The following is a 26468-nucleotide window of genomic DNA, read 5'->3' on the forward strand; positions in this document are numbered from 1 at the left end:
TTCAGACTTTATTAACCACTTAAGGACCGGGCCCTTTTTTTCAAACTTGTTGTTTACAAGTTAAAATCATTTTTTTTTTTGCTAGAAAATTACTTAGAACCCCCAAACATTACATATATATATATATATATATATATATATATATATATATATATATATATATATATATATATACACACACACACACACACACACCCTAGAGAATAAAATGGCAGTCGTTGCAATACTTTTTGTCACAACGTATTTGCGCAGCGGTCTTACAAGCACACTTTTTTTGGAAAAAAAAAAGAATACATATATATATATATTTTTTTTTATTAAGAAAAAGTGTAAGACAACAGTAAAGTTAGCCCAATTTTTTTTTATATTGCGAAAGATGATATTACACCGAGTAAATTGATACCCAACATGTCATGCTTCAAAGTTGCGTCCACTTGTGGAATGGCAACAAACCTTTACCCATAAGAATCTCCATATGCAAGGTTTAAATGTAGGATGCATGTTTTGAGTTACAGATGAGGTCTAGGGCTAGAATTATTGCTCTTGCTCTAACGATCACGGTGATACCTCAATGTGTGGTTTATATGCGGGCGCTACTCACGTATGCGTTTGCCTCTGCACGCGAGGGACGGGGCGCATTTAAAAAAAAAAAATTCTTATTTATTTTACCTTTTTTTATTTTTACAGTTTTTTTTTTTTTTTTTTAAACAAGAAGTAAACATCCCTTGTAATAGAAAAAAAATCATGACAGGACCTCTTAAATATGAGATCTGGGGTCAAAAAGACCTCAGATCTCATATTTACACTAAAATGCAATAATAATAAGAAAAAAAAAGAAAAATTTAATGTCATTTGACAAAAAAAAAAAAAAAATAAAATAAATAATGTTGCTTTAAGAGCTATGGGTGGAAGTGACGTTTTGGCATCAAAGTATGGTAATAAGTACTTGTGCGCACACCAAAAAATAAATAATCCAACAATAAAAATATAAAAAATTAAAACTCGTCAAATAAGAAAAGAATAGCGGCCACAAATAATAGTGTTCACACACCTAAAAACAATTAATAAGAGGGATAAATCTGCGGCGCTAATCTAAATAAGTGAATTCCTGAGACGCCAAGAAGATAAAAACTAATATGAAAGATGCCAATAAAAAACTCAAAAAAATGACAATGGTTCTAAGGTGCGTGGATAGCTGATAATAGAAGGAATATGCTATGTAACAAAGCCAAATACAGGATAAGTAAAGCAACAATAATATATATCAAGCTCATCAAAGGAGCAAAGGATAGCGACCCCAGATGATAGTGTTCACACACCTATAAACAAATGATATGGGGGGTAAAACTGCGGCGGTTAACTCAATGGGTATATTCCTGGGATGCCAAAGGAAAAAAAAAACAGTGGACACCGAAGGAATAAAAGCCTGTAGGAAGATGCAGGTAGCAATTCAAAGAAATTCCTATGATGCGTGAATAACTGATAATACCTCAAAAAGGGATAAGCTATGTAACAAAGAAACTAATAACCACACCAGGAAAGGAAAATCCAGGTAAGGATCCAGTTCATGTAGATTAATATTCCACCATTTTTGTGCAACCAAGAGTCATGGCAAATCAATGTTGCATCAAAAGAGTGCAGCTAGTTAGGGAACTAAATGACTGGGATCCAGATAATTGGTGACCTCTTTACAGACCTTAATTATAAAAAGCAATAAATTAAGCTCGTGACTCCAACAACACAGTGTTCCTAAAAAAATGTGTGCAAACAATATTTCGGTGCAGCATCCAAGGTGAAGGCAAGTGAATGAATAAATAATTAAATATATATTGACTACGGTCCTAGTGATCGAAACACAAATTCACATAATTAATAATGTTTAAATAGTCCATAAATCTTAAATGAATAAATCCAAAAAATAATTGGAAACAATAATAATCTCTGAATTACACTCTATAAAAATACACTCTATAAAATAATGTGCAAATGTTTGTGCAGCATCCAAAAAAATGATATAAATAAATATAGGAATAAGTTTCCAGTTTGCAAAAAAGTGTATCAAATTGGACAATTGTTTCTACTAAGTATACAATGTATCTTCCACAAAAAAATATATAAGTGAACAAATAATAACACACCAGCAAATAGCAAAGCCAGTGTTCAGCATAAATGACACACTGAATGTGATGTGTGTGTGTCATTTATGCTGAACACTGGCTTTGCTATTTGCTGGTGTGTTATTATTTGTTCACTTATATATTTTTTTGTGGAAGATACATTGTATACTTAGTAGAAACAATTGTCCAATTTGATACACTTTTTTGCAAACTGGAAACTTATTCCTATATTTATTTATATCATTTTTTTGGATGCTGCACAAACATTTGCACATTATTTTATAGAGTGTATTTTTATAGAGTGTAATTCAGAGATTATTATTGTTTCCAATTATTTTTTGGATTTATTCATTTAAGATTTATGGACTATTTAAACATTATTAATTATGTGAATTTGTGTTTCGATCACTAGGACCGTAGTCAATATATATTTAATTATTTATTCATTCACTTGCCTTCACCTTGGATGCTGCACCGAAATATTGTTTGCACACATTTTTTTAGGAACACTGTGTTGTTGGAGTCACGAGCTTAATTTATTGCTTTTTATAATTAAGGTCTGTAAAGAGGTCACCAATTATCTGGATCCCAGTCATTTAGTTCCCTAACTAGCTGCACTCTTTTGATGCAACATTGATTTGCCATGACTCTTGGTTGCACAAAAATGGTGGAATATTAATCTACATGAACTGGATCCTTACCTGGATTTTCCTTTCCTGGTGTGGTTATTAGTTTCTTTGTTACATAGCTTATCCCTTTTTGAGGTATTATCAGTTATTCACGCATCATAGGAATTTCTTTGAATTGCTACCTGCATCTTCCTACAGGCTTTTATTCCTTCGGTGTCCACTGTTTTTTTTTTCCTTTGGCATCCCAGGAATATACCCATTGAGTTAAGCGCCGCAGTTTTACCCCCCATATCATTTGTTTATAGGTGTGTGAACACTATCATCTGGGGTCGCTATCCTTTGCTCCTTTGATGAGCTTGATATATATTATTGTTGCTTTACTTATCCTGTATTTGGCTTTGTTACATAGCATATTCCTTCTATTATCAGCTATCCACGCACCTTAGAACCATTGTCATTTTTTTGAGTTTTTTATTGGCATCTTTCATATTAGTTTTTATCTTCTTGGCGTCTCAGGAATTCACTTATTTAGATTAGCGCCGCAGATTTAAGACGTTTTGACATCGCTTACGCCCTGCAATGGGATGGAGACGGGTGGGGGCCATCTTCCCCTCACTCATCTCAATATCCAACAGGGAGAAGGACGCGATCGCCCCCGCCGGTGGAGGGAGGGGGGGGGGCCCCCCTCTCCTGCCGCAGATAAAAGTTATCTCACGGCGAATCCGCCGCAGAGACCACTTTTATCTGAAAGCAAACCGCCACATGAAGAAGAGGAAAACCGGGATTATGGCAGCCCAGCTGCTGCCATAACAACGATATCCCTCTTCAAACAGCTGACATAACGATGGCAGGCGGTCTGGAAGTGGTTAAGCTTTTCTAAGCTGTCAGATAAAATAAAAAATAAGGGGGGGGGGGGGCTGAAATTACACTCTGCAGAGCTCAGTAAGGAGATGCACCCCTCTTCACACAACACACAGGAAGAGAGCTGAGAATGTCAATCAGCTGGAGATCCCTCCCGTCACCTTTTTTCTTTTGGTGTCGGGAAACCTTGTCAGAAGTGACTACAGAAGCAGGGGACTGAAGCAGCAGACAGAAATTACACTTGGTGCTCTTAATTGAGACAAGTACACACTATAGAAAGATATGCTCTGTTCATATTTCATGTCTGAGGTTTACAACCATTTTAATGCATAGAATGCCAAGGTAAAAATTAAAAAAAAAAAAAAAAAAAAAGAAAAAACCTTCTACCTTTACAACTAGTGGTGCACCGAAATTTTGGCCGGCTGAAAACTGTTTTCGGCATCGGCCAAAAGAAGAAATGGTGCGAAAAATGGCCCCGAAAAGTGGGCGGGGTACACCCCATGTGCTGCACATTGCAGGGGTGTCATCCTGGTGGTTCCAGTTCAGGCTCAGTCCGAGTCCTCCCCTCCCTCCTTCTCACACAGAGCGGCGATCTTCCCGTGTCATGGAGTTGAATTGTCTGGATGGCCACAGTAACAATGTCCCGCCTCCTGTGATAGACGGCATACTGATCCAATGCCTGGACATAGAATTAGTGTGACATATCACAGGAGGCAGGACATTGTTACTGCAGCCAGGAAATTCAAATACAGCTCCCTGACACAGCGGGAGATCGCCACAGTGATCCAGACCCCAGCGAGGCTGCATCTGACAGGCACCGGCGAGGCTGCATTTGATGTACACTGGTGATGCTGCACTGATCTCTTGTATCATGTCTGCAGTCTCTGACTATCTCCTGTATCATGTCTGCTAGAGGAGCACTGAATGGAAATTTTGCTAATACTATTAGCAGTGTTTAAGTAAGAGATTGCAGACATGATACAAGAGATGGTCAGAGACTGCATTTTTCTTGAGCTTTTCTTGCACTAAAAGGTGCCAATAATGGCCATTAATAAATTCATATTAATTTAAATTGATATTAATCCCTTCCCGCCGACCGTACACAGATATGCGTACTCGGCTTTCCGGGGTTATACCGGGATGATGCCGGCAGCTGCAGGCATCATCCCGGTACCGTTGTTTACAGCGGGTGATCAGCTACCCGAGTATAACAAACGATGCGGCTAAAAAACGCTCGGCTGTTATACCAGAGGAGCGGGAGGGGACACCCCCCCCCTCCCGCCGCTCTTACCGGGCCCCCCGTGTGATCGGGAGGCCCGGTGTCCAATCGTGTGCCTTCGGCGGCTGGGGGCGGGCTGGAACGAAGCAGCCTTCTCATTGTAAGCGCGGAAGCGACGTCATGACGTCACTTCCCGTTTACTCGGCTGCCAATGGCGCCGGTTTTTAAAAAATCTACAGTATTCAGAATCGCCGTTTTCAGCGATCTGAATACTTTGAAGTGCAAAGGAGGGATCGGGGGTCTTTTAGACCCCCAATCCCTCCATAAAGAGTACCTGTCACCACCTGTCACAAGGGATGTTTACAGCAATAAAAGTAAAAAAAAAAACAACAAACTTTTTTTAAACACAATTTATAAAAGTAAAAAAATAAATCAAATAAATAAAAAAAAAAAAAAAAAAAAAAATTTTAAAGTGCCCCTGTCCCCGCGAGCTCGCGCAGCGAAGAAAACGCATACGGAAGTCGCGCCCGCATATGTAAACGGTGTTCAAATCACACATGTGAGGTATCGCCGCGATCGTCAGAGCGAGAGCAATAATTCTAGCCCTAGACCTCCTCTGTAACTCAAACCTGGTAACCGTAAAAATTTTTTAAAGTGTCGCCTATGGAAATTCATAGGTACCGTAGTTTGTCGCCATTCCACGAGTGCGTGCAATTATAAAGGGTGACATGTTTGGTATCTATTTACTTGGCGTAACATCATCTTTCAAATTATACAAAAAATTGGGGTAACTTTACTGTTTGGATATTTTAAAATTCATGAAAGTGTCCCTTTTCCAAAAATTTGCGTTTAAAACACCGCTGCACAAATACTGTGTGATAAAAAAATATTGCAACAATTGCCATTTTATTCTCTAGATTCTCTGCTAAAAAAATATATATTTGGGAACTCTAAGTAATTTTCTAGCAAAAAATACGGATTTTAACTTGTAAACACCAAATTTCAAAAATAGGCTTAGTCATGAAAGGGTTAATTAAAAAGTCGAGTATAATACAATTATATATAAAAATATATATTTTTAAAAACGGTCATTTTCGGTTTTCGGCTAAGTGCATCCAGCATTTTTATATCAAAATTTCCATTCGGTGCACCCCTATTTACAACCACTTTAATGTATTTGAGTGACAGGTTGATTAATTTCTTATTTTTACATTATTCTCAATGGCTAGCACAAAAGAAAAAAAAAAAAAAAAAAATCACCTTACCTGTGGAAATTAGTAAACTTCTTGCTGACTACTATACAATACTATACCAGATGACAGCAGAGCCCTTCCTAGCTAAGATCCACCTACCTAAGCTCAGCTCCACTCACTTAAAAACACTCAATGCTCCCATCTCCTTAGAAAACATCTAGCTGACTATTAAATCTCTAGCATCTGCCGGGCCCAGATGGATACACGGCAGAATTCTACAAAAATGGCAAGAGACTTTATTCCTGACACTCTGAAACATGTCTTCACCGCTATGTGGGATGGTGGCCCTTATCTCCACACAGGAACGCAGGCACACAAACTAATTTCCAAAAAAGGAAAAGACCCCCTACACCCGGGCTCATATTGCCCAATCTCCCTGATCAATGTAAACATTAAAATTCTATCTAAATTAATAGTCTCAAGTCTAGCACCATTACTCCCTTATTTACTCCACCCAACCAAATCTGGTTTTGATCCAGGGTGCTCTGCCACCATCCGTAAGGTTCTGATGGCGCTGGAGCACGCTAAATCACACCCAAACCAAGACGTAGCCATCGTCTCACTCGATCCAGAAAGAGACTTTCGGCAATATTAGTTTGTCGTGGGTATTCAAAGTGATGGAAGTATTCGGTTTCTCTGGCCCGATTGTACACTTTCTACAACAAATGTATGCATCCAACAGCTCGCGTTGTCACTCCTGATTTTGTCTTAGACACAATCCCTTTGACAAAAGGAACGAGAAAGGGATGCCCCCTCTACTCTTCAATATAGCTATTGAGCCTCTATCCAGGATACTTAACTCATCTGACAGTCAGTGAGTCAGTGGCAACACTGTGGGAAACCAAATATTTTGTTCCGCCCTATTCGCGGACGACATTACTATTCTCCACCGACCCTCTTGCAGACTTTGAAAAACTCAGAACTCTTTGCAGCCTTTCGATTAAGCTCGGGCTTTAGAATTCATTTTGACAAAATCGAGGTTTTACCATTACACCCCCGGGTATCAGCTTAATGGAAGTCATCATCCCCTTTTACCCTAGCAGCTCACCACATCACCTACTTGGGTATCCATATAAGCAAAGAACCTTCCTCTCTATACAGTCTTAACTACCCACCTCTGATAACCAAAACTGTAAAGGAGTTGGAAACTTGGGCAACCCATCCCCTCTCGCTCTTTGGGAGATGTCACCTCTTTAAAATGGTGTCGTTTGCACGTCTACTTTATCCAATGCAAATCATACCCTTTTTATTAAAGCACTCTGAAATACAGAGGAATTTCTGGCCTTCATACGGGCACACAAAAACCACGTATATCGTTACAAAAACTATGTCTCCCTAAGTCCGAGGGTGGTGCAGGCTTACCTAATATAAGTTTTTACAACCTCTCTTGCCTGCTTAGACAAGGTCTTGACTGGTTGCCTGGAAAATCAAAGTACTCTAATAATATACTCGAGAGCGCTCGGGTCTCTCCGCACACTCTTTCAGGCGTCCTTCATTCGAATATTCAAGCTCTACCACCCCACCTTAAAACAAGTGTTCTTATCAAAGACACAATTATTGCATGGAGAGAAGTGCGGAGACTGCTGGGGATACCCTCGAGTATATCATGCCTTTTAACCATTCAGGACAGCCCTATGTTCCTTTCATCAATCATGCATAAAGCCTTTACCCTATGGTGTACCTGTGGACTCACTAACATAACCTCCCTGTATCAAGGCAAACCTGGTGAATTCAAGTCTTTTCAAACCCTCTCACGAGAATTTTCCTTGCCAACATGGCACTGCTTCTATTATCAGCAAATTCTAGCCTGTTTACGGTCTTGCTGTGGACCTCAAACTGATACCCTTCAACAATTGTTCATTGATGTAGTGCTCCAGAGAGACAATTACTCCATCTCCAGTTTATACTCCTACCTCATTATGCACTAATCTGATAAACATCATCTTGCTCCATTCCAGAAATGGTCTGCCATATTCAACGACAACACACTTCCAGAAAGAATCTTAGAGGGGTACTGACACATTCACAAACTCACGATCTCAGACATGACGTGAAAATCAATTTAAAATTATCCATAGGGCATATTACCCATTCCGCACCAATAAGGCAGACTCTACTCAAGCACAATGCCCTTGGTGTTCACTACCACGTCCTATTTTAAGGCACCCCCTCTGGGAATGCCCAACCATTACTAGATATTGGAACTCGGTGCTAGCATACATTTTCAAACTCGAGAGATTCGGCTACCCAACAATCCGTTATTGGGTATATTTGGATGTGAACCACTACCTTCCACATCATCAGCAGGCTCACTCAACCTTACACAATGGACTCTTAACTCTCCTAGTTTCTCGTAGAACGATCATGTCCCATTGGATTACACCAACACCACCCAGCCTTCCAGCAGTGGAACGCTCAAGGTTATCGCTCTTCAACCTTGAGAGACTGGACACCATTGTACTGAACTTCCGTTCTACTTCACGCTTCTCTGCAAGACAGCGTAACGTTCACACAAAAGGAGCTGCTGGATATTATGCACCCATTTAGCTTCACAGACTGGTATCTGAAACAAGACCTCTTAAACGCCCTAGGTAAACTTAAAGTATCCAACGTGAAAGGGTCACCGCTGCAGTTAAGGTGGTTGACACCATTTCCCCCATATGCCACTTTGGGGGAATCCCAAACTCCCACATTTCCGATCTATACCAGATCCTAGTGTCTGGGCTAGATTTGGAGTGGTCAAGATTCAACAGATCATGCCTGCTGGAGTCCTCCTTCCTTTTCCAGAACTGAAAGAGACATATCAACTTCCCTCGTGGATGCTGTTTTGCTATTTACAGCTGAAACATGCGACTCAGGCGCAATTTCTGGGTGGGATTTCAGTGGAGCCACATGTAATAGAGAGGTTTCTTAGCTCTCGAAATGTGGATAGGATCCTTTCCTCTCTATATCTTTGCCTGACGGGTGGGAAACCGGTGGGAGTATCGCCCCTGCTACAATCCTGGAGGGAAGACATCCCTTCCCTGTCAGAAGAATGGGGCCTAGCCTTACAACAATATATCCCTAAGGTAATCTCTGCAAGGGATAGATTTATCCAACTAAAATGTATCCATAAGGCATATTATACCCCCCCAGCGATTAGCCAGAATATACCCTGCACAATCTGAGACGTGCTCTAAGTGCCAACAAGCGGTTGGAACATATTATCATGTCATTTGGGACTGCCTGACTATCCAAGGCTTCTGGGAGCGGGCGCTTGTGGAAATTAATGCGGTCACTGACCTTACAGTATCAATGGATCCCAAGGTGCTCCTGTTGGGTATAACTGACTTGGTAACACATTCTACTCACAAGGTGCTCCTGTTTTATTTGTGTTTCTATGCTAGGAAAGTGCTACTACAAAACTGGAAATTAGTGTCTCCCCCTACAATTACCCAGTGGCACTCACTAATAGACTCGGTATTGCCCCTATATAAGCTCACGTATATGGGACGGAAGTGCTCACAAAAATTTGATAAAGTATGGAATGCATGGGTAAAAGCTTGATCACTTACTGTTTAAGAATAGAAATGTAGGAGGCCGACCTCTATGATACGTTGGTATGGGCTTTGATACCATCCAAATACCTGAGACAACTCCTTTCCTCATGCAAACACTTCAAGGTACCTCTCTATAGATGATGCCCAGACTGATATGCTGTATGGATTCCCTCAATATATCTCTTTGCTAATCCTTTCCTTACCCGGCCTCTACGCCCCTGACCTACTTCTGTCCGGTAATGCTCTAACAAAATGATGAGATGTGATGATCTGTACAACCATATGCTTTGGTAATGTATGATTAAGCTGTAATGGCGCTTTATTTTCCTAATAAAAATGTTTCTGTTAAAGTATCCAACGTATCGGATCCCTCCATCTTTCTACCACCCTAGAACTGCCACGCCTTCGAACCTCTTTCGAGGATTCAAGATCTTATATTCCAAATAGGTAGATTTATCTGTTGCTATCATTGTTGTCTTGCCATTCCCTGAGATTACCACTCAGATGTACCAAACGTTACTTCCACTCCTGAAAGTATTAATATCTACCGTGTCGTTTCACTTTGATATATTATTTCACATTATTGTTTACGGGTAAATATAATAACCCTGTCACCTTCCCTTTCCTTTCCCTTTTTAGTGTTCAAATTTTGGTTCTCTCTTTTATGTTCATCAGAGCTACTGAGCTCTAAGTTATATACTTGCTTCTATTCATGTACTGTGAAAATTTCAATAAACATTTCAAAAAAAAAAAAATTGCCCTTCTGTTTATATCACTGACAAAATTATGACCAAAAATGTGATTTTTTTTTTTTTAAAAAGGGCTTTAAATTTCTGTAGTACTTATAAGAGACAGATAAAAAAAAAGGTCAGAACTGCATTTACTATGATATCAATTATTTATTAAAGCAAACTAAATAAAAATACATATTGTAAAAGCAATAAATTGGTTTGCGGATTTAATATAAATTTAATCATGTAATATATGGTAGCATATGCAGCACATTTAGAGTAGTTATACTGCTCTAAAACACAATGCCATCAGCATGAACCCACTAAAGGAAGAGTTAAAAAAAAAAGTTTTTGTACCTTATAGATTATATAAGGCAACATCAGGCGTTAACGGTACATGACCTATGTCCATATCGGATTCTGATAGTGATTAATAAGTGATCCGTATATTACAACCAACGCAACATATAGATAATGGTTTTATGGCATGGTGATAGGAGCAGCCTGTTACTGCGGTTTTCCATTAGCGTACCTGCTACACTGCAAAACCTTACAGCGGAATTAGCATCATGTAGGTTTTTTCATATAAAGTGCATGCATTCTTAACCACTTCAGCCCCGGAGAATTTTACCCCCTTCCTGACCAGAGCACTTTTTGCTATTCGGCACTGCGTCGCTTTAACTGACAATTGCGCAGTCGTGCAACGCTGTACCCAAACAAAACTGATGTCTTTTTTTTCCCCACAAATAGAGCTTTCTTTTGGTGGTATTCGATCACCTCTGCGGGTTTTATTGTTTGCGCCATAAACAAAAAAATAGCGACAATTTTGAAAAAAAAAAAAGCAATATTTTTTACTTTTTGCTATAATAAATATCCCGCAAAAATATATATATATATAAAAAAAAACATTTTTTTCCTCAGTTTAGGCCGATATGTATTCTTCTACATATTTTTGGTAAAAAATAACAAAACAAAAACCCAATAAGTGTATATTGATTGGTTTGCGCAAAATTTATAGCGTCTACAAAATAGGGGATAGTTTTATGGCATTTATATTTTTATTAGTAATGGCGGGGATCTGCGATTTTTTTTGAGACTGCGACATTATGTCGGACACATCAGATATTTTTTACACTATTTTGGGACCATTGTCATTTATACAGCGATCGATGCTATAAAAATGCATTGATTACTGTGTAAATGACACTGGCAGTGAAGGGGTTAACCACTAGGGGGCAGTAAAGGAGTCAAGTGTGTCCTAGGGAGCGATTTTAACTGTTAGGGGCTGGACTTCAACACACAGGACAGTGATCACAGCTCTCGATCAGAGAGAGCTGTGATCACTGTCCTGTCACTAGGCAGAACGGGGAAATTCTTTGTTTACAAAAACATCTCCTCATTCTTCCTCTCCATGACATGATCGCGGGCACCCGGCCCACAACACCACTTCTTAGAGGGGACGTACCTGTACGCCCTTTTGCCTACCAGCACCATTCTGCTGACGCACATTGGCGTGCGCTGGTCGGCAAGCGTTTAAAAAATATGTTATTCCTAATATTGTGCTGTTCTACCATATATTTGTATGAAAAAATATCCCATTCTCGTATTGCTTTCCATTGTGTGAAATCCCTGGTGATCCTGTCAGTCCCCCTGCTTTCCTATTAAAAACTGACCACACTAAGCATGAGAACATACTGTGGTCAGTTTTCTAGCTATGCTGGGAACACAACCTGCTCTCCTCTTATGATCAGACTTATCCTGACATTCTCCTCCCCCTCCCCCCCCACCTTTCACTGGGAAGCTGAGTGTACTACTGTTTCTCTTCTTCCAGCTCTTATGCAGCTGAGAACAGAGGGAATGTAATCTCTTCTGAAAAAAAAGAAAAAAAAAAAAAAAAAAAAAGGGGGAAGGTATTGGATGTTTTATTTATATTTACACACAACGAAAAATGTTGCCTTAAATTTCCAATTTAAACTCAATGGGTTCTTTTACAAATCACTTTAAGCCAGACATAAGATTGAAATCCTTCCGGTTGAGCAGGGACCAGCCAAATTTCTTACCATGTACGGGCAGGCTGATAGTACCCAAGTCGATCCATCAGTCGACTTGGGTACAATCAGCCTGTCAGATTTTTCTACATGTGATTACTGCCAGCGGCTATAGTCGCAAGCAGCAACTGAAGCATTCTGCTGGCCGGGACGGCTCTCCTTGCCCCCCCTATCGGCAAAATACAATAGCACTACCGAAGGCACTCCCCCCATTAACACAGTCAGTCCAGCGATTTTCTTTCCTTACATCCGTGGTGTAAGGAAAGAAAATGGATTCTTTTATGGCTTGCCTTAGTAATATGTGCATGCTTTCTTCTCACAGAGATCACAGTACTCCCTCTGAAAAGGTCTTTATTTACTTTTCTACTCAAAAGAACGGCACCATTTTGTTCACAAATTATCTAGGGTCAACATCTACTTCCTGAACTGAAATGCTGGCTCAGAGATGACAAAATCATGTAAATAATGCTACTTGAAGTCCTTAAGCTGGCCATGCAGGGGTCAATTTTATTCAACCAGTGGGTTGAAAAGAAGAAAAAAAAAAGAAGGGAGACTTCCCATCCAATCAGAATACACAGTTCAGGCTATAGCTTGCAGTGCTGATCGAACGAGAAAATATCAGCAAGGCAGTTGAACAGAAGTCAGCTGGCAGTTCAACTTCTGTTCAACCACTGTGAACACACATGGATCGAAGTTCAACCAGTCCCTGCTGAACTGGCCGAATTTCGATCCATGTATGGCCAGCTTTTGTCTTGTTTATAAATATCTGACACAGATCAGCTCCCAGCTGCGGACTCTCACCTTGTGACTTAAAATAAAGTGATAGTGCTTCCACCTGCAGCAAACTGATAAGCTTATCACAATCAATGTAAAGTCGATTTTTTTTTTTTTTTCTATCACAAAAATTCAAAGGGACGGGGGGGGGGGAATTGTTCCTGTATACTGACACACCAGAAATGTATTCATGCAGAGTTACTGAAAGGTCCTTCCTTTTGCCTGTAAAGTAGGAGTAATTTTTAAGCGACACTGCAACAGTCTTACAGACAGAAGAAATGGGCATTGTAGTTTAAAGCAGACCTTGTGCTAAAATACATTCTCTGCTTTTAGAAATAGACAAACAAAATAAAAAAAAAAAATAAAAAAAACAAAAAACACCACTGTAAATTACAATGTGGCACCCGGCACAAATAACACCTCTTTGGATCTCTTTAAAAGGGGGACTTGGCTTCCAGAATATCCATTGTCTATATTCTATGGCTTTCGTTGAAATCCCTCACAACTAATTCATGCCTGGTGACTAGACTATCCTTACAGATAGAAAAGCACCTGAAAAATGTACATAGCTTTATGTCTTCGCATACCTCTTTCATTTTTGTTATTAAAAATCTGCTGCTCATGCTGGAATATAGAAATCCACAAGAATTTTCACCATAGTTTTTTTTACCTAAACCATTACTTTTTTTTTTTTTTTTTTTACAGACTCTGGCTTAAACCTTTTGAGATGCTTCAATCTGAGAATCATTTTTACCATACAGCAGTTTTCAAATATTTACAAACCAAGCACCTTTCTTCAATATATACCTCCCTAGGATGACTTTTCTTCACAAACAGCCTTTGAGAGTCTAATTTCAGGGGACCTACAGAGCTCACTCCAGACCTTGCAGAGAAGACACTCCCAGCGACTTCTGACTAGATCTAGAGTGCTCATTATTCCCTGGAATCTCAATGACAGGAGGATGGAGCACCATAAAAGTCAGATTAGCTGCATTTCAGTAGGTAGGGAAGGGGGCATCTAAAAACACACCTAAATACCTTAACACCTAAATACATTGCGCTCGATTCTCATGCAAATCAGGGAATACATCCTGATGCATGTGCTGTTTACAATTTTTCTCTTCATTTAATTATCACCAGTTACATTTAAAGTTTGCTGGATAGTCTGAATTGAATTGGTGCCTTGGGGAAACTTTATTTATTTTTTTTAAACACGAGACAGCAAGGTGTCCACAAAGTGAGTATTTGGTAACAGATCTCCAACATGACAACCTAGGTTTATCATCAGATTACAGAATAGTAGCTGCCTGGATGAAAAACGGAGTTGGAAGAGATTGATATTCGTGCCTGCAGAGTTGGGACGTTGTGGAAAATCTACATCAAAACAGAATGCAAACTCATTTCATTCACAAAAGAAAACATATCAAATGTTTAAATTGAGAACATATGTCATTTTAACAGAAAAAAATATGGTCATCTTGAAAATGACGGCAGCAACATGTCTCACAAAAGTTGGGACAGGGCCATGTTTACCATGGTGTAGCATCCCCTCTTAACACTCTGTAAACTTCTGGGAACAGAGGAGACCAGTTGCTGGAGCTTTGGGAGAGGAATGTTGTCCCATTCTTCCCCGATAAAAAAAAAAAAAAAAAATGCTAAAATATGCAAGCCCTTCCCTGATAAAGACAGTCTGGATGGGAGCATATGCTGCTCTAAAACCTGGACAGATCTTTCAGCGTTGATGGTGCCTTTCCAGATGTATAAGCTCCATATGCACTAATGCATCCCCATACCATCAGAGATGTAGGCTTTTGAACTGATAACAAGCCAGAAGGTCCCTCCCCTCAGTCCAGAGAACATGGCGACCATGGTTGCCAAAAAAAAAAAAAAGAAAAGAAAAAATAAGTACAATTTTGATTCGTGTGAGCACAGAACAGTTTTCCACTTTGCAACAGACCATTTTATATGAGCTTTGGCCCAAAGAAGATGACAATGTTTCTGGATGTTCAGATATGGCTTCTTTGCAGGATGGTGCAGCGAATTGTATTCGCAGTCAGCGATTTTGGAAGTGCCCATGCAGTGATGTCCATAAGGCCTGTTTTAATTCAGTGCCGTCTGAGGGCCCGATGATCACGGGCATCCAACATTGCATTTCGGCCTTGTCCCTTGTGCACAGAGATTTCTCCAGATTCTCTGAATCTTGTGATATTATGTACTGTAGAGAATATATTTAAAGTCTTTGCAATTTTATGCTGAGGAACATTATTCTGAAACTGTTCAACAATTTTTAGATTTAGCTTTTCATAGATTGGTGAACCTCTGCCTAGCTTTACTTCTGAGATACTCTGACTCTCTAAGAAAACTCTTTATATACCCAATCATGTTACTGACCTGTTGCCAATTAACCTAATTAGCTGCCAAAAGTTTTTCCAGCTCTTCATTCTTGCCGCTTTCGGTTACCCTGTCCCAATTTGTTTGAGACGTGTTGCTGCCTTCAATTTCAAAATCCGCTTATTTGTTATCTGAAAATTGTACATTTCCTCAGTTTAAACATTTGATATGTTTTCTATTGTGAGTAAAATATGGGTTTGTGAGATTTGCAAATCATTGCATTCTGTTTTATGCAGATTTTACACAGCGTCCCAAATTTTTGGGAATTGGGGTTGTAGTTGGTTCTTGTGGTGGACCTCTTCCCCAGCATTCCCTTATTCTTCACTCTTTCTCTTTTCTATACTTCTCTTTTGACCCTCTCTTTGTGCCAACACCCATTGGAATACTTACTTTTACTTGAAGCTGCATCACTGGTAGAAAGTTTAAATATTTACACTGATACATACCAGAAACCCCCACCCCATGCGACTCTGGAGTAGACTGTATGAGTGGTGATGCTTAAGGGCTTTTTTTTTTTTTTTTTATTATGTCAACATTAGTTCCGTATGACACACATGAGACTTCAAACGAAGTATACACAGAAACTTACAAATTCTTGTATCCAGGAAGCGCTGCTGTGCTATTGTATTCTGACAGCTGGGACTCATCTCCACTCATTTGCCCCTTCAGTCAGAATACACAGATCAGTGCTGTGGCCAACAGCTGCATGCACTGATCAAATGCTGATTTTCCAGCAGGACCGTTCGACTGAAATCGATCTAACGACCAGCTTCTGTTGAACAGAGACAGATACAAACACATTAAAATTTGGTTGGTTCCAGCCGAATTTTGATATGTGCATACCCCGCTTAACATATAAAATCTGGTTTGTTGTTTTAGAATTATTTATACATCAGGTTTCCTTGAGTGGGCATTTCTCAAATAAATGTCAATCGAAGGTCTGCACAAGCTGTCCTTTAAAACAATGGGAAATAAATACTATTGTTGTATACTGGGCCAATGTAAACGAGACAATGACATTTTTAGTTGCTTCCATTGTTTTAGGTAATTCATGTCAAACATTGATTCCAAAACTATATCAATAAGTGTCAATAGCTTGACCTTTTGAAATATTTGACCTATGGCATGTATGATACAACAGTGCCACCTACAGATTGAGTTAGGAAGTGTTTCGCTCATAAAACTGATGCATTAAAAGGATACGCCCATGGGGGAATGGCTACACTAATACTTTCCAAACAAAAGGTCAGAGCATGGTTGCATACAGAGATCGTTAAGTCACAATAAACCAAGCTAAGCGACTTTTAGAGCATCCCTATTGTACACTGATCATGGTTCATGCTAATTCATTAGCAATGTAAGGTAGCGTGTGCATGTTTTGTATGTATTCCTGTAATACATTGTAAGTATTGTTTTTCAACAATCATATGTAGATTGCATGTACAGCATTCTTGTTTAGTAGAAGCACGTAATATACTACAGAGGCTTATGCTTCCTTGCTTTCAAGCTGGGTATGAGCTAAGTTTTTTCTCGCTAAACCCAACGGGCTGAACGAGAAAAAACAAACAAAAAAGAAAAAAACACGTACAGATCACCATACTTAAGCAATTTTAGTACAGCGATCTGCCCTGCTGAGTTATTGTGTTCTGTTAGCGGGGCTGCGCAGTCAGTGGCTGCGAGCACTGATCAGATGCTGGATTTCCAGCATGCTCGTTTGACAAAAGGCGGTGGCGAGACAGGAAGCTGTACACATGGGCGGACCGATTTGAGCCCGTGCGTACTCAGCATTACCCCAAAGTCACTAAAGTTTTCAAAAGCAAAAACACTAAGAAGCAATACTCAGAGCCCTGGTACAAAATACCTGGCCTTCTGAGCCTTTGGTCCGCTACTGCTGCATACATGGGCATTACACATAGTGTTACATCTTTTTTTTTTTTGGATGTTGCAAACATGAGCATTATACTAAGCATCTTCACACCTTGATACTGGATTCTAAAACCCCATGTACTATAACAATGCATTGAGGTTGTATTCAATAAAAATGTATTGACAAGAAAAACTGAGTAAGAAGTTTGAGTAAAAAACCCATTTGCTTTGCAATGCTTAAATTGTACAGTTGACTGGAATATACCTGTAATAAAACTCATTTTACATGGAAAATATAAAACATTCTGCACATATTTTATGGTTATGAAAGCAATTACTTCACTGCAATATTCTTCTCATAAAACTATTAACTTACATTATGTGAAAAAGCATATGGGGTGATCCACGTCACAGTCTGCCCTAGTATGTCTGCTTGATAATAAATTCCTTTGATGGACAAGAAGATCTGAAAAAATATAGGTTAGAGAAACTAGATGAAACATTTAAAAAAATCCCTCCTTTAAAATTGCCAGCATCTTCACGTAGGCCTAGAATAGACAATGTGTTACCAGAATTACCAAAGTAGGAGAGAAATAAGAATTTGATTCCCATTATTAAGTGCCAGACTGCAATTCATTTATACATGGAACCTTTTTGGTGAAATGAGTAAATAACCCAACAGTCCCATCCCAATAAAGTGATATTGAAGTAGAACTATAGGCAAAACTTTTTTTTTTTTTTTATAACCCGTCAGATTTTTATTTTTTTTGCCATCTGTGTCCCATTGCAGAGATTTCACTTCCTGTCCCACAGAAAGTGAGGGGAAATCTCTGCAAATTAAGGGAACTAGCGTCACCATTTGTAGTTTTTCCTGCTATTACTTTTCTGAGGACAACCCAAACGTTGGGATTTTCTTTTACTTACACTTCCAATGATAATGGTAAACAGGACCAATAGAGAGGGTGAATGTCCTTAATGGGGGCACAGACAGCTATAAAGACTGACACCATCAATCCCTCTCCACTCCATCCAAGGCTAAACATTTTTTTTACATGCATTTGAAGCGCGCTTGAATGTGTTTTGCGCTGCGTTTGCAGTGCATTTTTCTATACGTTTTGGGGCTTGGCTTAAAGGGGTGTGGTGCAGCGCATTTGAAGCACGTTCCTTGCATTTGCAGTGCAGAAAAATGCAGCATGCTCTACTTTATTTTTTTTTTTTAACTGCACTGAACTGCAACGATGTGATCTATGCACATAGGATTACCTTGAGTTTGTGCAGTCTATGCAGTTGGAGCGCAGTTCAGAAAGGGCCCTTCGTTATAATTTAAACGGTCAGTTTTTTAAGTACTTTCAGCAGTTGACTTAAGCTTTTACTGACTATGAAGAATGTAAGTTTTATGGAGAGCATAGGGAAGGGTTAACACCCCTGTAACATTTGTTTTGTGGTCTGTGCTTCTGTTCAAAGATTTTACCTCACTTTCTGTCCCTGTGACAATCAGATTTTGAAAATTGTGGGATGTTGGGGAAACAAGGATTGGTGATAAAGCTATAGTGGAGATACCTTTGTCCCATGATAACTTACAGGAGTGAATTTCCCTTCCTAGAGGCAGATTTCCTCTCACTTCCTGTTGTCCCCCTCCGTTTCTAAGTAGGAGTTTTATGCAAGTCGGATGTATGCAACTCAGGTACTGCCTTGTACCAGCAGGTGTAGGTTTCTGCTCAAATTCGTCCACACCATGTTCCCTTCACAGCTGCCAGATATTACCCTTGCGTCTGTCTTCCGGCGCTGTGAACGTTAACAGCAGTGACTCCCAATCAAGAAAATTGCCCGCCCCCTCCTGTCCTGTGGCATTTCACAAGCGTGCAACAGGTTTAATCCTGGGGCCAGTGCATTAGTGAAAACCCAAGTAACTGACAAGAGATTAAAGGACAGGGCAACAAACTGGCAGTGAAGGGGCCACACAGCTAACTGCAGGAAATGCTAAAGTGCTGCAAATATTGGGACACAGGTATGCATCCTTGTCTAGAAAAGCCATAATGTCTCACTGGTGCAAAGAAGTGATGAAAGATCAGGTGGATTCCATATGGATATTATGGTCTCAAAAAGACATTTTGAGTTTTAGGATCCAAGATGGGGTGGATGCCGCCCCCTTTGGGTTTGGGTACAGCGAACAGGTTGCTGTAAAAGCCTTGAATCCCTTCTGTCACAGGAATTGAGGCAATGACATCCGTGAGAGCTTGATGGAGCTTCAGATGAATTGAAGTGCCTAAATTCTCAATATAAAATATATAAACGTAAAAAACAATGTGCACTCTATGAACATCCAAATAAAACCATGATAAACCAGACATAAAATTAAAGAAAATAAAGCTGTGCAGTGTCAATATTCATACAGCAACCAGTAAAGTGCTATATGAACAACCCCCAATTTTGGAATGGTTATGGATGATGTGGTTTGTTCACATGTCCATTAGTTATTTTATCTCTGTAACATATATATTTATATTATCTGTCATGCCCATGTTTATGTGTGCTTTTATGATATAATTTTTACTGTTTTTAAACCTTTTTTTATACCGCGGCTGAAATATTTGATTTTTTTTTCATTACTATTATTGTAATTATTATTACTGATTTCAGTACTTCAGGGGTTGCTGGATGATCCTCTAATTCAGATTTTATCCAGTACCCAGAGCACTATATTGATCGATTTCTGTGGAGCCGAATATATTCTGCTCTCAGTCCCTTATGAGCTTGTCAGCTGAATCATGAATTAGGCTACATAAACATGGTGGATGCTAGAGGCTCCCAAAGACTTTCTACTGGATGAAACTCTTACAGTGGAGCTCTTGTGCCAAAGTCACGCTGCTGTATCGGTTTCCTGATCAGTAGCCATTCGTGTGAGTTTTCTATCCTGGACTATTCGTTTTTATATGCTTTTATCGTATTCGGATCTTTAATCAAACCATACATCACCATGGTCCTGTCTATTTGTGCTTTCTATATGTGAGCTTTGCAGCATAATAATTACTTAGCGGGGATATCACTGGAAGCAGCAACAGAAAGGATTGTCACTGGCTGTATATGACATCCCTGCAGTCTGGCTGAGTAAGGAAGCACGGCTTTTGGATTCCGCTGTGCTTTGAAATGCACTGTAGATATAAAGTTCTGGTGAGTGTGCAATCCACTCATTGGCATGGCGTGTCATCATATATGGGTTGATTACCTCATGGTTGAAGATGTTAGTTTTGAAGCTGTGTATTTCACTTGTGAGATTTGTGCACTTTTGGGACTATATAGATTTTTGATAGACTTGGGTAATATCACTTTTGGGTGATTCATGACTTTTTTGATTACTGAATGAATAGTGACACTACACAGCTTTATTTTATGTTTATTCTACCACTTTGTTAAATTTGGATTTTTTTTATTGCATTGTTTTCAACTTGATATAATTTATTTTCTGTTTGCTGCCTTCACCACCTACTACTTGTTTATTTATTAAGTTGTGCAAGTGTTAGCAAACATCCTCCAACTCTGTTAAGTGGGGGTGCACTAGCATGCCGAGGAAGGCTTGTCAGAGGGTTTGGTGGTAGGTGGTGTGGAGAAACGAAAGGAGCATTTCTTAACTGGCAGAGAAAGAGAAGATTTTGCAGTATGTGCTTTAGGTTTCTGCCATTGGGGAAGACTGGTGTTCCTGCCACCAGTTACCCATCAAGAACAGAACTGAAAAACTGCTGTCCTATGAAAGCCACATGAATCACTTGCTACTTAGAGGCAGGTTTCTGATCTCCATAGAGAAAGAGTTAGAATAGAGTGTGCAATGGAAAAAGCCTTTGCAGCTCAGGGTAATGCTCACTGCATTAATAGGAGACAAACTGTACTCTTACTTTCGGTGTAATACCAGAGGCATGTGTCTCCTCTAGGATAAGCTCATTGGGCAAAGACTGAGGCTCAAAAGCTGTTAATGGATAAATCAGATAGAGACTCTGTGGGGGAGGATGCGAGTGTGTGCTTGTGGCAAATAAATGCTCATCTGGGCCATAAAGTCCTACAGGACTATAGTAAAAACCTCAGTCAAAAAGGCAGAGGAACCAGTCAACCAACAGAGCTAAAAAGGACTGATGACAAAAACAGACTCTAGGAGCATAGGGAAACATGATTACAGACTGCAGATGCTGGACCATCTATGGGAGCGCTGCAAGCAACCCAGTAGCCATGAATATGGTGTGAAAGGGGAGCACCCTTTACATAAGGAACTCACCCCCACCTTTTCTAGAATCAGACATGTTGCAACCAAATGGCAGTAAGACTCAGAATATGAAACAAGGCCTCAGGCAAACAAACCCAAAAAGCCGACAGCAGATGAGGGTCAGATGGCTGGAGATGACCAAAGCCACTGTAGCACAAACAGACCAAAGAGCAAAGTTCCATGTGAGTCTTTTGCAACCAGGAGCAGCAGTGGGGAGATACCTTCTTGAGGCTGTAGGGCTGGGAAAGGCACAGAGATTACAGACAGAAATAACGTTTAACGCTTCCAATTTTTATTGCTTGCAGGGGGTGGGACACATGCTCCAGGAACAAGTGTCTAAGAGAGGAATTCCTCCAACTTCCTGTTGAGTCTGGGACAGGAAGCAAACCTCTCCAATATTATAGAAACAAAAAACAAAACAAAACCCTAGCAGGTGGTTTTAATCATTCCCCACTATCCAAAGCTGAAAGATTTTGTGCTATACAGAGACTTTAAGACCCCTTTCACACTGGGGCGGTGCAGGCATAAGCGGTAAAGCTCTTCTAGTTTTATCAGCGCTTTATTCAGCCGCTAGTGGGGTGCTTTTAACCCCCGCTAGCGGCCGAAGAAAGGGTTAATAGCTTTGGCAGCGCTGCCCATTCATTTCAATGGGCAGGGGTGGTGGGAGAGCGGTGTATTCACTGCCCCAAAGATGCTGCTTACAGAACTTTTTTCCCGTCCTGCAAGCGCACCGCACTCGGGCTTTCACACTGGGGTGGCTTGAGAGGCGCTTTTTAGGCGCTTTTTAGGCGCTATTTTTAGCGCTAAAATGCCTGAAAAGTGCCTCAGTGTAAAAGGGGTCTAAAAAGGGTTTTTTTATTGCTGTCTCCCCACTGCATATATCTAGGCTCTATTTTTTTTTTCCAAGAAAGAAAGTTATGGGAAATTTATAATTTTAGTTTGTCAACAGAAAAAGTAGTGAGGGTAAATCTTTCATTGTCAACACTTGTTCCCTTGACAATAGTCTACTATAGGCTACTTACCTCACTTCAGCAATTTCTTTTTACTTTTGTAAATAGCTGTATCAACACAGAGTGGTACTGTGGATACTATGCAGATACACAGTGCCATGTCCCATTCAGATTAAGGAGAATTGGAGAAAAAAAAATACTTTATTATATAAACATAGGAAACATATATTAAAATCCACATTAATGAATCAAATTCTAATTAAAATAATGCCGCTGTATATAACCGACTTGCAGCTACATGGAATCTGGAAGAAGAGAAAATAATTTAATTGTAGCAGTGAATCCAAGAGTGTGGTTATATTGTAGTAAAGCGGTGTATATTTGATCTTGTTCTACATGTTACGCACCTTGCGCTTCTCCAGGAGAATCAGAATGACTATCAAATGTGGATAAGAAAAAACAAACAGAATACAATATAAGCATGTATTCACATATCCCAAAGGTGGTCAGCCCACAGGGCATCCACAGAAACAGGACGAGCAAACCAGGCAACTATGGGGGCGTACATGATACCTTATATAGTCCCGGGGTATCCAGGGAAAACATGGACAAGGTGTCTATAAAGATGTGTGCTGCATTTTGGAGGGGGGGGCGCCACCAGTCACATCATGTTCGTTAACTGAACTGTAAAAGAAATCATATGTAAAGCTAGCATGTATAATAAACCAATTGAATAAAGGAGTGATACTTAGTACATAATATGAAGTATAAATTCACGGCTAAAAACAAAACAGAACAAACACAGTGCAGGGCAGCTGCTGGGGGGGTCATGTAGTCCCATCAAGAAATATGGTTTGTGTCAGAAGGCCAAAAGGTAAATGAGACATATGGCAGATAGGGAAGGACACTAACAGAGTCCTCACTTCAAAGTAGTTATTGCCACTAATTTTATAGGGGGCCAAAGACTACAACCTCCCCACACAACCTAAGAGGCCGGATAGAATACTGGATGATTTGGCAAAAGAGAAGGGAATAAAAAGGAGTCTCTTTCATGAAAAATAATAAGGATGAGAGAGTTAAAAGCAGACATTTGGATGCTGCAGAATGAAAATACCTTATCAAAGGGAGCCCCTCAGGAACGTCAGCCGCCACTGCAGTGGCACACCAATGCATGTAGCTAGATGGGACTCTGAAACAGCGTGCATAAGTATGCACACCCCACTCGTAGTCAACCAGTAAGCAGTGTGCCGAGACATCATCCGTACCGGCCGCAAATCGCCACTGCGAATGCACCCGACCCCGTGCAATGGCCAATGGTGGGTGGTAGGCTGGTAGTGACACCTGAGGACCAGAGAGGAAGACGGCGCCCTCAAAGCTGATCCTCCACGCGCCACACACACTGCAAACTGAATAGTATGCAGGATGTGGCGCTGGGAGGCCACATAGTGCTGGGATAAAGCCAGTACCTGCCAATGGAGTTGCCAAGGTGCAACCAACAAGGGGAAAGAGACACAGAAGACCAAATAGTACAATATACATACCAACATATTGTTGCAGTAACAATAAACAAGGGAAATATCCAATACATGAGCAGCGATCTAGGTGTCAAGTCACTCTCTAATGAAATCAGGTAATACGATTTAAAAAGATTTAGCAAATGGAAACATGATTCAGAGGCAATAGGTATTGCCAATTTTGAGGGCTTGGACAAGGACAAGAAATATGCAGAACAGCAGCAAAATAGTCAGGGTGGGAAACCCTGCCAGTTAAGTTGCTTGTCCTGTACCTGTGGATGCCCTGTGAGCTGACCACCTTTGGGATATGTGAAACGGAATGCCTTATTATTGACTGTATTGTGTTTAATACATGCTTATATTATATTATTCTATTTATGTTTTTTCTTGTCCACATTTGTTAGTCATTCTGATGCTCCTGAAGAAGCGCAAGACTTAACATGTAGAGCAAGATCAAGTATACACCGCTTTACTGCAATATAACTGCCCTCTTGGATTTACTGCTACAATGAAATTATATTCTCTTCTTCCAGATTCCATGTAGTTGCAAGTCGTTTATATACAGCTGCATTATTTTAATTAGTATTTAATTCATTAATGTGGATTTTAACCACTTACCAACCAGGCCAATTCTGACATTTCTCTCTTACATGTAAAATTCATCATTTTTTTGCTAGAAAATTATATAGAACCCCCAAACATTATATATATTTTTTTAGCAAAGACCCTAGAAAACACAATGGCGGCCATTGCAACTTTTTATCTCGCACGGTATTTGAGCAGCAATTTTTCAAACGAGTAAACAGTAAAGTTAGCACAATTTTTTTGCACAATGTGAAAGATGAAGTTACGCCGAGTAAACAGATACCCAACATGTCAAGCTTCAAAATTGCACACGCTCGTGGAATGGCGCCAAACTTCGGTACTTAAAAATCCCCATATGCGACGCTTAAAAAATTGTTACTGGTTACATATTTTGAATTACAGAGGAGGACTAGGGCTAGAATTATTGCTCTCGCTCTAACGTTCACGGCGACACCTCACGTGTGGTTTGAACACAGTTTTCATATGAGGGCGGGACTTACGTATGCGTTCGCTTCTGTGTGCAAGCACATTGTCAATTTTACTTTACATTTTTTAGTTTGACACTTTAAAAAAAAAAAAAAAAATTTGATCACTTTTATTCCTAATACAAGGAATGTAAACATCCTTTGTAATAGGAATATGGCATGACCGGTCCTCTTTACAGTGAGATCTGGGGTCAATAAGACCCCACATCTCACCTCTTGGCTGGGAAGCCTGAAATAAAAAATAAAACAATCTCGGCTTCCCAGCCGAGGCAGCGCCGTTTTTATGAATGCAGAGGTCGGGCGTGACGTCATAGCATCGCGCCTGGCCGCCGACGATCATAGAGACTCCAGCGACCATCTGGTCTGCAGGAAATCTCTATGGTGAACATCCGGGGATCCGTTCTCCAACTCACCAATCGCAGTGGTGAGTCGGTAGACGTCCCCACCACCTGCCCGTAAGAACGATCAATCGGCTGACCAGCCGCTATGATCGTTCTTATGGTGTAGGGAATCACCGGCTGAAAAAGCAGATATCTGAATGATGCCTGTAGCTGCAGGCATCATTCAGATATAGACACAAAGCCCAGGACGTCATATGACGGCCAGCCGTCGGCAAGTGGTTAATATAAATGTTTCCTATGTTTTTAATAATAAAAGTATATTTTTGTACATTCTGTCTGGTCATGCCTAAAAAGTCCAAGCTTTTTATTTCTCCAATTCTACTTATTCTTTTTACTTTTGGTTGCATTCCAGGTCAGGAAATAAAGGGAAATTTCCTTGACTGGACACATCCAGCAAAAAAAAACAAAAAAACACATTGTAGGGTTTTTAATTCTTCCCTTCCCTCCTTCCCTAAATAGGAAGGTTTTGACTATACATACACTTTAACCACAGTACAATGGTTTTAAGTGAGGACATTCAACCACATCCCACCACCCGTCCCCCAGATTCTGTGACAGGGTTTTGGGATCCAGCAGAGCCCTGCAGCACCTCTGCTCACAACGAATGCGCAATAAAGGAATAGGTATGGAAGACCTAAACCTCGCTGTGTCTGCACATGCGTGGAAACTTCCCTGTGCATGTGCAGAAGGACTCTGCTGTAACCCAAAGGTTTGAGTAACAAAGATGGCAGCTTTGGGAAGGGGGCAAAGCTAAAGGGTACTGAAGTTCCTCTTTAAAGGACATATGCATATTGGTACACTGTACTCATGGCAATCTGGCACATTACAGTATGCCCATGAGGCTCACAATGTG

General features: G+C 40.1%; 1 protein-coding gene across 1 annotated transcript in view; it reads right to left on the bottom strand.

The window, feature by feature from the left end:
- Nucleotides 1–26468, bottom strand: part of PES1 (pescadillo ribosomal biogenesis factor 1) — an 86523-nt gene that overhangs the window by 32542 nt on the left and 27513 nt on the right. The window contains exon 6 of the mRNA XM_073630964.1: nucleotides 17805–17894. Coding sequence (XP_073487065.1) covers nucleotides 17805–17894 — 90 coding nt within the window. The remainder of the gene's footprint in view (nucleotides 1–17804; nucleotides 17895–26468) is intronic.

Source organism: Aquarana catesbeiana, linkage group LG01 (genome assembly GCF_042186555.1).
Source record: "Aquarana catesbeiana isolate 2022-GZ linkage group LG01, ASM4218655v1, whole genome shotgun sequence".
NCBI lineage: Eukaryota > Metazoa > Chordata > Amphibia > Anura > Ranidae > Aquarana > Aquarana catesbeiana.